Source organism: Antechinus flavipes, chromosome 2 (genome assembly GCF_016432865.1).
Source record: "Antechinus flavipes isolate AdamAnt ecotype Samford, QLD, Australia chromosome 2, AdamAnt_v2, whole genome shotgun sequence".
NCBI lineage: Eukaryota > Metazoa > Chordata > Mammalia > Dasyuromorphia > Dasyuridae > Antechinus > Antechinus flavipes.
The window spans coordinates 591,757,894-591,773,362 of record NC_067399.1 but is presented as its reverse complement, the minus strand read 5'-3'; the positions used below and the strand labels follow the sequence as shown (position 1 = coordinate 591,773,362).

The window sequence follows — 15,469 nt, the reverse complement described above, 5'->3', positions numbered from 1 at the left end:
ACATTGCTCTGAATATCAGCACTCTGATTATCTGAACTCACCTTGACATGGAAGCATTGACAGTCAGAGCTGTTGGATAAGGATGCCTGAATCCTCCTGTTGTGATTGGGTAAACTGGTTGACCTTGCCTAGAAAGAGGAAAGGGGGAGAAAAAAAGTAAGAAAAAGGAAAAAAATGGGGGAGGGAGTAGAGGAAGAAGGAAAAGGGTGGGGGGAAGGAAAACTTCTCTCTGCACAGTAAGCTTTATTCTCATTTGATCAGAACAAAAATCTTGGGGATTGTACAGCAAGGATCAAAGGGAAGAACCACAAAACAATTTGAATGCCATAAATCTGATAGGAATGGCTAATTAAATTTTATAACCTCTGCTTATGTCAATAGAGACCCTCTCCCCAAGCTGAAACTAGGTGTTTTGTTGTAATAATTAAAGGCGAAGTCTCACTTGCTTTAATGGAGCCATCACACTAATTGAGGGCTACACATCCAAAGGAAAACAATAATGAATGTAAATTTATACCAAAATAAAGTACAGTGAATCAAAGGACTTCAGTTGCGCTTTGGGCCTCTTTCGGTATTTAGATCTCGGTGAGAAAACATTAAATTAACAGAGCTTAATTTGTAGCCTTTTGTCAAATTAACAAGTGTTGACAAGAGTTACCGGGGGGGAGAGTCCCCAAGAAGAATTGTGGGTAACCAATAGACAATCACACCTCATTACAATAATTAAAAAATACAGCAACACGCAAAATAGCTTCCTCATGAAAGACCCACAACTTTTTCTGATGGAGGTTTGTCTGAGTTGGCTATTCCTTTTTATCTAGCCTTCAAACATCTCTCTATCAGCTGAGCACAGGGAGACAGAGATGCCAGGATCATCTGCTAGGACTGGCCAGCCCCTTTTTAAGAATAAATGGGTCAACTACTAATCATACTTCTCCCTCTTGGTCTCCCCAAAAGGGCAATGGAGAGAGTACAATTTTCACTGGCCTTAATATTCAGAACTTGTTAGTGGATCATAAAACATTTGGAGTAATAAAAAGAGGTCTGAACTTGGAAGAGACTGGGATTCAAGTCCTGGCTCTAAAAGTTACTAGTAGCAGGACTAATGGCAAACCCTTTAACTCTGTAAGGTCCAATTTCTTTCTCAGGAATAGAGGGAGAGTTCTCCCCCTGGCCCCAACTAGAATGGCTCTATGATTCCACTAGCAAAAAAGAAGACTCCAATGAGGAAAGCATTTTACCTAGGCAGACTAGCACCTGCTCAGGGCCCCAGAGAGCTGCCCAGAAAATCGAGGAGTTAAGTGATTTGCTCAGGGCAGCTTAAGTGGCTTATTGATTAGAGCAGCAAACCAGGGGTCAGGAAGACCTGGGCTCCAATACTCATTCGTGTGATTCTGGACAAGTCCCTTCACCTCAGCCTCAGTTTCCTCATCTGTCAAATGAGCTGGACAAGGAAATGGCAAACCACAGCAGCATCTCTGTCCAGCAAACCTCCAATGGGGTCTCCACTGAACCACAATGCAGTCATCCGTCCAGGGTCACACAGTCAGCATGTCAGAGACCGGACTTGCAACCATGGTTTTCTCTTCACTAGAGGACACTTGTCCCCAGGAGGGACAAGAGTATCTGCAGTGTGATTATATTGAGAGGTAATGTGATAATAGAGAGCTCACGCATCTAAAAGTAGGTTGCTTCTGACTCATTTTATTAGTGTGGACAGGCAAGTTATTTTTGTGTTACGTTGTATCCTTAATGCCTTAGCACGATGCCTGGCACACAGCTGGCACTGAATAAGGGCTACTTGATGGGGAGGATGATCTCACCTCTCGGCAAGTACTCTAGGCAACCCTATATAGGTCTATCATCTGCAGATGGGTTCTCAGGCTACCGTGTACACTGCTAACAGCAGCTTCTAAGTCTAGAGGAAACCACAGATCCAGATTTCACTGCTTTTCCCACTGGGGAAAAAACAAAACAAAACAAAACACCTAATCCCTACCTTCTAGGATCATTAGGAGGATGAATGAGACAACGTATGTAAAATGGTGCATGAGCCTTAAAATGCGATGTAAAAACCAATTATTAATTTTAAATAGAAGAATAGAAAGTGTGAGTTGGTGTGGGAGGGGGGCTGCTTGGTACAGATTGAGCTCACATGGTCTTTTAAGTTCTTTGATTTTAGAGAATAAAGACACGCTCAGTAAGTCCTTAGTGACACTCATGGGTTCATGTGAAATCTCTCCCTGGTAGAATTTCCTCTGCTAGCATTTTGTTTCCTAATAGGCAGAATTTCCTGGTCCACATAATTTTCCCCACATTTGAAATGGTCACTCCCCAAAGTAATTAGCATCAGTTGGGGGTAAGCCACTAAATGGCAGTGAACAGAGGGCTGCTCCTGGAATCAGAAAGGTCCGAGTTCAAATCTAGATTCAAATACTTGCTAGATATGCAATATTGAGCAAATCGCTAAACCCTCTGTTAGCCTCAGTTTCCCCAACTCTAAAATAGGGATAATAATAGCACCTATCTCCTAGCATCAAGAGGATCAAGTGAGATCACATTTGGAAAGCATTTAATGTAGTACTTGGCACTTGGAAGGCACTAAATAAATATTGATTATTATTGGTGATTTTATTACTGAAGAACTCAAAAGAAAATTTCACAAAAGATACAATTTGTCAATGGAGAAAGGGTGATGAGCAAGCAAGAGAGAATCTCCAGGGACTAAGAACCACTGGATTTAGTGCTTCAGCTTGACTCAGAGAATGGCTTTTCCATAGTAGATTAAATCACCCAACTTGCACAAATTGCAATGAGACATGGGATATTTCTTCCCCAGGTGTATGGGTGCTCTTCCATGGCCACCAGGAGTCAAGAACCATTCTCTAATTTTGTCCCTTTCTATGAATTCATACTTTCCTCCCAATTCTTCCCCATATTTTCTCCTCCCCTTTCTGATTTAAGAATAATAAGTTATACCCATTAAAAGAAATGGAAATAAAAAATGGAACTCCTTACTGTGGTACTAACCATCCTAGCGGATGGGGGATTTGTCCTACGGTGCCAGGCGATAGTGGGTAATAAGGAGATATATCCGGAGGATGTGGAGGTCGTGGAATTCCTAGAGAGAGAGAGAGAAAGAGAGAAAAATCATAAATCATATGATAGAAGCAGGGGGGAGGAAGAGGGATTCAAATGAAGAAAGAATGACAGAGGAAAATTGGGAAGAGGAAGGCAAAAGGGGAAGAGAAGGCAAAGGAAGGAAAAAAACGTGGAAGAAAATCTCCGATAGTCCTCATATGCAGCTTCTCTCTAACCTAACTGATGAATTTGGTTTGTTTTGATTCCAATCTCAATTTTGTTTTCAACTTTTGTCCTCTTTTAGTAAAGCTACAAAACCTTTACTTTTATAGCTACTCATTCAAACAGTTTGGCTGAAAGTTACCTGTTTCCCACCTATGGAGGGAGGTAGTTTGGTATTGTGGAAAGAACACTGGGTTCAAATCTGGCCTAATGTACATGATCTGGGTAAACTCTGGTGTGCCACAATTTCTGTGAATCTCAATTTCCTCCTCTCTACAATGTGGAGGTTGGACTAGATAGCTTCTCAAGTCCCTTCAAGACCCTTAGGGTCCTATTTCACATAAATTTTCTAACAGTTAGCTTTTTAATCCTTCCTGCTGTCTGAATAACCTTACTTTTCTCAAGGAGGGTGTTTTAAAGATATTTATTGATATAAAAATTATTTTTAATGTATTCCTATTCAATTTAATGGAATACATTTGAAAATATTAAATATCAGGAGGCAATTGGGATCAAAACCAAAGGAAAAAATGAAGACTAAATGGAAAATATATTGAGGTTTGCCTTTAATTTGCTGAATGAAAAGTTTGTTGTGTGTCTCAGTTAAAAACCTATCTGCTGAATGGGTACAGCACCATCCACAAGGTTCATTACAAAATACAAATCGGGTAGAGCCTCAAAAAAACAGGAAAAGAACTTTCCAGAACTCTGTTGAAGCAAATGTGATGGTGTCTCTGAATCTACTGGAAAGCACCAAAGTTGATGATAATAACAGGAAAGGATGGGGAGAAAAGGTGGTTAAACGAATGAACAATAACAGGAGAATTTTAAAGGAGAGCATGAAAGTGAAGGAGTAGCATATTCTTGGCTGTAAACTATTTCTTTTTTTAATTCACTCAGGAAGCTTTTAATCTCTAAATTAAATCTCCCTGTGTGACATTTTCACGCGGACACTGCTTTCTCTCCATTACAAAAACCAAACAGATTAACTGGGCTTTAACTATACAGCGAGCCATTTGCACACTTGAAAGAATGTTCACAGAGGAAAAGTAAACACTCTACAGCCGTTAATCATATGTTTTACGATAACCATTTAAAAGCTATTCCCTGTACTACCATTATTTAAATGAGGGGCTGACTCTGCCATTCACTTACAGTGCCCAGGGACAGCAAGCCAGGTTCTTTCAGCCATGTGCAGCCTGCGTTCCAATGCAATTAAAAAGGAGGCCCAGTGGTCGGAGGCTGGTGAAAACCAGCTAATGTGTGGCTTCATTCAGAGGTAGTTGGTAACAGCAGAGTAAATAGGCTGCCTACGTCAGCCCCGTCCCAAACAATTCCTCTGACAAAATGACATGTAATCACCATTTTAAATTTAACCTTCTAATTAACTAACCAGAAGAATAAAAAAGAAGTGAGCTAGTGTTTTATGCAAGACTAAAAGAGAAATTATGAATGTAAACTACCCTCCCCAAAGCCTCTCCTGCTGCATTATTTATTTATTTGCAACAAAGGTTAGCAAATGACTTGGACATTTCAATGCAAGGAAGTAAGTCCAGAGCATTGTCATCCACACAGAAGGAATGAAAGATGCCCATGAAATGAGATATAGTTACTGCGGCATAAGAAGGCATCTTATACTTGTTTGAGAATACAGCCCAGGATGGGGAGTCAGGAAGTTGGCAAATTCTAATTCTCCCATCAACCTGGTCCACTGTTTGAATAAGTAGCTCTGGAGACATTATCTTCTGTATTTAATTCCAACGGAAAGGGAGAATGCATAGCAAGAAGGAAACTTTGGTTTTCCTTTTTATAAAATGAGAAACAACAGTGAACTGTGATACTAAAAAGAAAAAAGAACACAATCATAACACTAAAAGGGATTCTACAACTTGGCAACTCAGAGACTAAACCCCCCCCCATGTAATATCTAAGTAACTGTGGTACCTTAACTGCCTGAGGAATCAGAGGACCTCTTGCTGGCTTAGCAGGGAATGATGGAGGTGCTGGGATTATTCTCACTACCAATGGAATAGGCTACCCTAGAGTCCTGCAGTCCCAAGAGGCCAGAAAGATGTGGGAGCAGGTTGCTCTGTGATAACTTTCTCTGCATGTGTTTTGGAGGCTAAGCAGTAGGGTTATGACAGCCACCTGGAGGGCAGGATTGCCAAATCAAACCCTTGGGGAGGATAATGCTTGGCTCTAGTAGCCAAAACAGTCACAATATCCTAAACTCGCAAAGGACTTAGGGTCAGCCTTATAAGGAATAACAGCACAATGAGCACATCTACTTCTATCAACCAAAAAGCAAATAAGCAAAAAAATTCACACTTGGGACAAATAAAGGCAGAATTGAGATCTCTGAAGGGCATTCTTTCAATCCTGCAGTGGCAAGGGGTGAGAACTAAGCCATCCTCACTCCCAAGTGCTGGCCCCATTTCACATCCTTAGGCCCGGATGCCTCCGAGGTGGTTTTTACCCAACAATTTCTTTTCTCCTCTTTCCCACAGAGTCGGGAATAGCAGACCTCCCTCTGGGCCCTTCCCTTCCGGGGCCCGCTGTCCACCCGAGGCCTACCTGTTTTGGGATCTACGTCGGCTGGTAAGTGTGGAGGTGGGTTTCCTGGGGTGAAGTGCTCATTGCTGTATGTGATAAGCGGCGTAAGAGGGTGTACATGGTGAGGGTGCTGCACAACGGGCACTTTGTTAGACTGAAAATGGAAAGACAAGAAGAGAGAGAGACATTATTAACAGCAGCATCCCATCAGCTTCAAAGTCAGCAGGACAACCCAACTGCCTGGTCACCTACTGTCTCCCCAACTCCTGGAAAAGAAGATGTCAGCCATCTTTTATAGATTGTCACAGTTCCGTTTTTGCTTCTCTGTTGGGTCTGAATTTTGAATCTCCACCCACCTCTTCCCATCATAAATCCTATCCGTTGGCACTTTATCCTGTGGGTACGTAAGCAGGGAAGTAGCCGACTTTAATCTCTCCGACCCAGGATGTTGCAGTATGTAAGAGCAAAAGCTTTTCTCGATGATAAAGGCTGGTGGGGGTGAAGGGGAGAGGGGGAAGGAAGAGGAGAAGAAGGGAGCCTTCACTTCCAGGAGGCTGACTGGGGCCTCATGTCTTGTGTCCTACCCCGTCAGCCCCAAATCGTTCTCATATTCTGTAGCCATTTACAAACATCACGGATGGAAAAGCCCTGCTTGCTCACTACTCCAAGTCTGAACTTTACTGGGGACTGCTAAACTGCAAGGCAATCACCTGCATATTTTATGCATATTACAGCAGCCCAGGCTCATTAGGAATTCATCAGAGAGCACTAATAAGTTAACTGGATGATGATGAATTGTGCTAATAAAAGGTATGCATTTTAAAAAGGCAGTTCTGGAAAACAAGAAATAGGCATTTTAATGACTGGTAGGGGGAGAAGAGGAAAGTTGTAGTTGTTTTTTTTTTTTTTTTTTTGGGGGGGGAGGGTGTCAAGATTTTCTCATGCCTATAGCTAGTTCCCATAAAATTATTTTTAAGCTCTACTCCCCCCCCCCCAAGTAATACAGGGTTTCATGATAACTTAGTCTAGCAAGATCACAAAGAAAAAATTAAACTGAAACTAGCGAACTACTGGGCCATTTACTGAGAGTAATCCAATTGCAAAAAACCCTATTCCCAGTAGAGGATTTCCACTAAAATCCTACAACAGGGACATTTAACCAGATTAGGTACCAGCGAAGATAAAGAGGCTGGTATTAGATGATGAATGGATTAGAGTCAAGTTTCATTTTAGAATGTGTCTTCATTTTCTTTTATTACTTTTAGTAAGGAACAACTCGCATTAACATCAAGGAAAAGGAATTGCATGCAAAGAGAAGGGAGGGTGGAGTTGCGGGACTGCCCACCAGCACCATGGAAGTGGTAAGGGTGTTCATTAATGCCTTACTTTGGGGGCTCTTCCCCCCTTCAATGGGTGAGGGGGAGCTACAAATAAGCCTGGGTAAACCATTTCTCAACTGCTGTAACAGTGTTTGGGCAGGGAATAAACTTTAAAGTTCCCAAACTTTTAGAAGATGAATCAGGAAAGGAAGATGTACACATGAAATGTTACAGAAAAACTGGAAAAGAAGAAATCTATTTAAAATAAATGCCTCCACAACCTAGAATAATGACCTTTCTGAAGACTCTGGCCTTTAGAAAAGATTTGCAATCTGATTACAGGTTCTTCTTTGGGGTTGACATTTTAAGATGAAAGCACTTATTAAGTGATTAAGAGACTCCAAACAGGATGGTGGGTTTGTTATTTGTTGTTATTCTTGTTTTGAGGAAGGATGGTTTAAAGCAAGTCATAGAAAATAAATAACAGAAAACATGTTGGCTATTTGGTCTTACTAGGCCAAGTCCAACAAACCAGAGCTTCAGGAATTAAGTGTCAAGATTTTCTAGAATAATCAAAATCTTATGAGCCATTACATTTCACTGAAGAATATATTTGTAAGGGTGGGCACTATCTGATTATTACAACAAGCTTAAGTCAAAATCATTTATTGCCTACAATGCACCCAGTGAGCACTTAGCCTTACTCTAATGTTACAGATATTTATATCTCATCTAGTATTGGATTTACATATTTCTTGAAGGCAGAGTTTGTGGTTTCTCATTTTTCTATTCCCAGCACCTAACAGGGCCATCATGCATAGGAGATGCTTAGGATAAAAAATGTTTTGCAGTGAATTGAATTGCTAGGCACTATGGGGGTTATAGATTACTAGTCATTAGGAAGAGAGAGAAAGGAGGAAAAACAAATAAGCAAAAGGAATTCTCTGTCCTTGGACAATATGGAATAAAATTTTGAAAGAAATATGAAATTTAAGAAATATATGAATTAAATATGGATTACCCCAAAAATTTTAGTGGAGTTTTAGCTTTAATTCCTAAAAACAAAAACAAAAAACTTTTGACATGCACTGTGTGTAATTTAGCATGAAATATGTAATAATTCACATATCACTTTAAAATTTTAAAGCACTTTTTTAATTATATAAGGGACAAGTATTGGAGAACAGTGGATAAGGAAGGGAACTGTGATTTTACTGGCAGTACAGGCAATTCCCAGATGAGGGCACTCCTTCTACCAGTGCAAGATGGCACCCTTTTTGCAATTTATAATCTTAAAGCACTAAGTGGCTAAGTGATTTGCCTCAGATCACACAGTCAGCATGTATTATAGGAAGCTATAGAATATAGGTCTCCCAGGCTTCAAGGCCTACTCAGAATCTACTATGGCAACATACAACAGAAAAAGTTTTGAGACTGCAGCTCAGCTTCCACTTCTGATATTTAGAATCTGTACAACCACGGACAAGTAACTGAGCTTCCTAATGTCTATCTCTAAAATGGGAACTGGACAAAATAATCTCAGAAATGACCTCTTTTAGTTCTGGATCTGGATCCTAGTTTGCCTTTGGATCAAATAAAATTGAGAGCAAATATTACATTTTATAAATGAGGAAATAAATTGAGAAAGATCTGTTCCCCTACCCAAGGTCACAAGTGAAGGAAATAAGACACACAACAGATCTTCTCTCACTTCAAATCTAGAATTATTTCTATATCATGTTCTACCAGCAGAGATAATAAAATCTAATCAAATCAACACATATTCTATACAAAATAATGTGGTAGGCCCTAGGGATAAAAATAATGCAATGAGTCCTACTCTTAAAAAGCTTACATTCTAATGGATAAGATAGTAAACACATAAGAATATGTGGAATTAATATTAAAAGAATAAATACAAATAAATAAAAGAGTTTAATACAAATAGTAATTGAGGAGAAAGGAAAGCAGATAATGATTGTGGTAGACAATCAGTGCTTGTGGTAGACAATCAGTGCTATAGGAAAGAGAGAATGGAAAGATCAGTGTGGATTGGGTAATATGATCGGACTTGTCTAATACCTGAAGTACTGAGTAGATAGACAGGAAGGCCTAGCCTACTTCTACACAGGAAGAACATGGAGACTAAGGCACAAGAGCCAAAAGATGCCCAAAGTGTCTTCAGGAGACCATTTGGTGAAACTGAAGAATCAAATGAGGAACATCATTGACTGCTCCCTCAAAAAAAAAAAATCTATAATTCTTTCCCAAACATTAATAAAAAGAATGAAAGCTAATGCATTTATTAAGCATCTGCTATAGACCAGACATTGTGCTAGATGCAGGAAAGGGATATGAAATTTTCTAAAAATCTTTCCAGGAAAGCAAAGAATAAGGGCTTGATTTTGGCTTCCTCCTCAAGTATTAAATAATCACTAAGAATTTATGAAGTGCTATTTTAGACACTGGAGAGAACAATGACAAAAATGAAAGTCTCTGTATACAAGGAGCTTATAGTCTATTGTATGAGCCAAGTATATACATAAATATAAGCAAAAAAATGCAAATTCATTCAACTTAATGTAAGAAGAAGACCTAATACTCATAGCTCATGAGAGGTAAAGGTGGGAGAGAGGTAAAAATTGATGTTAAAAAAAAAACTCACAGAAAGAAAGGCATTCCAAGTTGAGTTTTGAAAGAAACATAGGCTCTAAGAAGAGACTGAAAACAGGTCAGAGTAAAATTTTGAAGGGCTTTAAATATCCAATAGATATCTGTATTTGTCAGGTAAAAAGGAGCACCAGAATTTATTGAATAAGAGAATAACATGAATACATGCCTGAATATGGATTCTTCATCTTTTACATACATGGCACAAGCAACTCTAAAAAAACAAAACAAAATCACACCCCTTCCAAAAAAAAAAAAAAAAAGCTCAAGTTTTTTTACAGTGACCAAATTTTTCGGTGTATTTCTGCATATACAAACATCACCATGTCTATTTCCTAAGCCAGAATTTTTTTCAATACAATTAGGATAACTCAAAGGAAGAACAGCTCAAGGGATTGAGAGCTACAGATGTACTCTGGACTGAACCCCAAGGTCCTGATGCTCACATAACATTCTGTGAAAAAGGAGAGAAGAACACTTCTTCAAGTGCCTGTTTGCAGCAGACAGGATAGTCATTTACTCCTACAAAAATTACCTGGTATCCCTGGATGCCTCAAGGCAACTTGAGAGATCTGATTTGCTTCATTATGTGGAGAGAGAAAAAGGGCTCTCTCAAATATCACCCACAACATCTGAACTGAGGACGGGGATAAAAAAACAGCGTAAACAGCGCTATATTCATCTGTCCCACTCAACAATTTAGCCTAATTCTTATACAGGAAAAGAGAAAAAAAACAAGACTAAGGTGCTAAAGACTCTGAACTCCTAAAGGATTATGGGCTTGTTCCTAAATGGCTCAAGTGCTATTACTTTAAAAGCACACATATATGCGCGCGCGCGCACACACACACACACACACACACACACACACACACACATTTATACATCGAATCTATCTTCCTTCACAAGAATGTTTCCAGCCTGATAGATGGGCTTTCATGCCTTCCATAGGAAGTGACTTCCTCCATAATCTGTGTGTGTGTGTGTGTGTGTGTGTGTGTGTGTGCGCGCGCACATGTGGTGGGTATGTATGCATGTATGTTTGTATTCCTATGTTTGAATATATGTATATATGCGTATTTACACCATTTTTGAGCATAATAATGATTACATAATACAATGAAAGCCACATACATTGCTCAAATAATAAAAAACAGAACAAAAGAGGACATCTTTTAATCGGGATCAACTTTATTACAAGTAAAGGATTCAGAGAATTTCCCAGTTCTTTAAAGAAACTAGGTTTTCAGAATTGCATTCAAAAGTTACCCTATACAAGATGTCTACACAAAATTAGGTTGTTTAAGGCCTTTTCTTCAGTCTAAAGACCTGTCAAAAATGGGGAAAGAAGACCATCACTTTCCGCAGATTTCTTCCACTGCTCAATCTATAATGTGACAATATAAAACCAGGGACTTTCAAGAACTTCATTACCCAGTTTAGTTTTGAAATATGTCAAGGGATAGCATTCACTACCATCAAAGAGAGCAAATTAAGTTCCCAAATCAGGAAAGGAAGAAAAAATGATATTTGAATAATATAATCACAAGAGGATGGAAAGAGAAGAAAGAGACTGTGAAGGAAAAAGTAGGAGGAGGGGTTGATAGGTAAGGCCCGGCTCATTCCTCTATCTGATGAATCTCTCTCATAGCTTAAATAAGTAACCACCATTTTTAAGTGCTTATTCTATGCCCAGCACTATGCTAAAATTCTGGGGATATAAATATAAACCAAAACATAGTTTCTGCCTTCAAAGGTCTTGCATTGTAATGAAGAAATCCAACATAGAAAAGGGAATCTGTGAGCTAAAGAGAGGGTGTCAAACAAAGGAGAGCACAACGTTTTTAGAAGAGTTTAAATTGTAATGGCATTCATTGTATTTGTATATAGAGATGAAATCCAAGACAACATAATATTTGTCTAGACAATCTTCCCAAAACTGAAAGACATTTCAAGAATCTAGCCTTCCATATAGTTACATCCCAGTGACTTGACTCTCTATACTAGTACCAGCCAATTCATCCATTTACCAAGTTCTACCAGTACCAAAAGCTCTCTGGCTCCCTCCTTCTCCCAATGGAATATCTGCATGAGATAAAAAGTAGTTTGGGATGAGAATTTTCTTACCTAACTTTTTTTTTTTTTTTTGGGGGGGGGGGGGAGGGGGAGAGGTGAGAGGGGAAGGATGGATGGAAAATGATAGTTATGGGCAAGTAAATAGGTATGGAATTAAAGAATCTAGAATCTTAATGACCCTTTTAATAGGATACATATACTTCTGAAATTCTAGTATTAAATCAGCTTAAAGTTGGACTATGTTAAAGAAACATATTGCATGCGATCAGTATCAGGCTAACAAAAATAAAATAAAATAAAATAAAAAAGTATTCTGTTAAATTAAAAGAGTCAGGTAAAAACTTTTTTTTTTTTAAAAGACAACACACTATCCTAATTTGATCATTATAAGATGCATAATAGTCGATAGGCTTTTCTTCCTTTTTTCTTTTTTTAAATGCCACCTACCTGATTAAGCTGCTGCTCCCTAAACTTCCATCCCCCTTTCTTCATTAAGGTTTGTAGCTTTGAGCATTGAACATTTTAATTATAAAGGCCCTTTAACACTACACAATGCTTAAACTCTTCCCATCCAAAGCATTCATCAAACCCCAGCACAGGGAAGACCTCCTTGACTGACCCTTGACCTTTCAAGGGTCCTTAACCACTCAGTTTGGCTGCCCCCTTGGAAGTTGCTATACCACCCTCATTGAGACACTACTCCTCTCCCCCCCCCCCCCCCACACATACCCCATTCGGTACTATTTGTAATTTGGAACTTGGCAAGTAAGAGATTGATTAGGCCCTCAGAGCCCAGCCTCCTTACCTTCCCCAGCCCCCATCCACCTTCCCCTACTCTGGGCAGCCTAAAAGGAATGAAAGCTGGCCATTCACATCTCCACCTATTAATCAACAGACTTTGAAAACAAATGGAGCTATTGCTCCGCCCGTTCTCTCAGTTGGGCCCTCCTCTTCAATACTCCCCTATTGCTTTCCCTTTCTGCAGGAGAAAGATGGGGCCAGAAAGTGCCTTTATGAGCCCAGCACAATAAAACAAAAGCAGCACAGAGCAGCATTTGTCAGCCTTTTCCCCTCCTCGGGGTAGATGGGGAAGGTCTTCAGTGGTCTTGAATTACCAGGCCCTCCCAGGGACTGAATTCTGCATTAGTAAAGGGCACCATTCACTCCTGGTTTACATTAAAAATGGGTTTATAACTCATCTCCATGCGTTTTCCAGATGCCGTTTATTATGACTGCACAGAGGCTAATGGCGACTAGTAAAACATTAATAGATATTTCAAGTCACTGGAGCCATGGGGGAGAGCTCCCAAAGCAGGGAGGAGGAGCAGTATGAGAAATGGAGCACCATTTCCTACCAGTAGGCAACCTTCCATAACTAACTGGAAGTCAATGGGAATATAGGAAAAAAGCATAATCCCTTATTATCCATGCCATCACTCAATAATAACATTCAACTTCCATAGAACTTCAAGAATAATACCAAGGAAAAGCCCTCACTTGTAAAATATTCCCAAGTCACCTGAGGAGAATTTCAACTAAACAATTTTCAAACTCCTCCATACTGCCCAATTATAACTTTTACTTCTCTACTTCTTTATTAGTGGAGAAAAGAAAGGAGAGAACTCCTAACTGGTTAAGCTGTGTCTTCCAAAAGTTTGTCGATACCTCCCCAAAAAGATTCTCTTCCTTCTCAGAACTTTTTACTTGCTTCCTATTTTGAACCATCAAGTGACAGTGCTCAGACTTTTCACAGTTTAATGTAGCTCTTTTCTGACTAAGCCCTTGCCCTAAGCTAACTGCTTATTGTTCCCCAGGACAAGACCTCCATTGATAACTACTGGCTCCCTGTTGAAAATACTAAAAAGGGGGGAAAGGGATGGGGTGGGAATAATAAACAAAAGATAGAAACTAGCACCCCTCCTTTTTTCCATCCCATTCATCTTACACTTACACACACACACACACACACACACACACACACACACACACACACATATATAGCCTGTTCCCATTTCTAATATACCATCCCTCTTCTGGGGCCAATTTCTCATACGTAGAAATTAGGAGGATGGGGGGATAGAACTACATGCCAAAAATTCCAACTAAACACACCCAAACTCAGTCTGACATATTCCTTTTATCGTTCTGCTTTCAAAACACACTTACAGCCTGCAGGAGTTATCAATCCCAAAGTCAGAATTGTGATCACTTTTACCGACTTCAAGGGTACCCAGGATGCTGAGAAGACTGCTCGGTTTCCTGATTCTCTAAATATTCTAATGCTAAGATAAGAAAATGCTGAAAGTATATCCAGCTTAGATGGCCACAACAGAAAGAAAATATTCCCCATGACTTTGACCAAATTTTGCCGATTCATCAGTTCTCATGAACCCACACAGGCATTTTTAACATTCTTTCTACGACAGAGTCGATTGGAGGGGGCAGGGAAAGGAGAAATGTGCAGTCAGTTTTTATACAAATTCTCATATTCATACACAACAGCAGAGCTAATAAACTGAGCACATAGCACACTCATATGTATCTTAATGTGCATACAATTAATACATAGACATATATACATACATGTGCATATATATGTATGTATATGGTATATATGTAAAAACTCCTTCTAGTACCATGTAAAACTGACTGTCACATCTCTTTAAATGGCCAAAGGCTCAAACTCCTCTCAAACATGTTTCTTCCTAAACCTCAGAAGGGAAAGGGAAAACACTACCAAAAACCAATCTCACAATTAACCCACTGCCCAAAGCCGAGGAAGATGGAAAAACTCTGAACATACCTCATTCAGGCTAAGCAGGGCTTTCATAAGCTCTTGAACAATTACTTCCTGCTAAGTTCATTAACCATAATTTATTTCTACTCCTTCTCATTTACTTTCCAATAAAAAAGAAAGCATCCTATTGTGTCACTCCCAGCTAACCTTTACGGCCCTTAGAACTTGATGCCTTTGCCTGAGTAAGCCAGTTAGTGGCCTGGATGACTGACTCTTGGCTTGTCCTGGTCTTGCCCGGTTTTTAGCTCTGTGGAGGAGCATATCTCAACATCCCAATGTTTTAAATATGGAGTCTTGGGGGAGCATTGTCAAAAAGAGAAAAAGAACTTTATTCTCCCACCAGACTTTTCAATGCCCTAACACAAGTTTCGCTAAGTAAATTCTGACTGAGCACAGTAATCATTTTCATTCCTAAATAGTGTAAAGAATTAGAAATCTCATTCCCACTGGGAAAACATTTCTCAGTAACTTTGAGATTTTTTTAATTAAGGGATGACTTAATTGTACTTGTCTTGGGTTATGGAAATATTGGAAGGAGGGCGCACACAGCTCCCTCTAAAAAAAAAAAAAATTGGATATCTTTAAAATGGAGCAGGGAATCAATTCAACCAATTTGAGAAACCTAATGAAAGAGATATATTTTTTAACTTTTCAAAGGCAAGTCCTTTAAAAAAAAAAAAGTAAAAAAATTCTCCCCCCCCCCAAATAATGGTTTTAATAAAATATTATGTAATTTGAAATAAAAGAGAGA

General features: G+C 39.3%; 1 protein-coding gene across 40 annotated transcripts in view; it reads right to left on the bottom strand.

Moving 5' to 3' along the window:
* Window positions 1–15,469, bottom strand: part of TCF7L2 (transcription factor 7 like 2) — a 228,521-nt gene that overhangs the window by 22,561 nt on the left and 190,491 nt on the right. For 35 of the 40 annotated variants that reach the window (XM_051981421.1, XM_051981420.1, XM_051981427.1 and 32 more), the window contains 3 exons: window positions 5,878–6,010; window positions 3,019–3,121; window positions 42–128 (listed from right to left, as the gene is read on the bottom strand). In XM_051981421.1, coding sequence (XP_051837381.1) covers window positions 42–128; window positions 3,019–3,121; window positions 5,878–6,010 — 323 coding nt within the window. The remainder of the gene's footprint in view (window positions 1–41; window positions 129–3,018; window positions 3,122–5,877; window positions 6,011–15,469) is intronic. The other 5 variants (XM_051981423.1, XM_051981435.1, XM_051981458.1 and 2 more) reach the window with 1 other exon arrangement.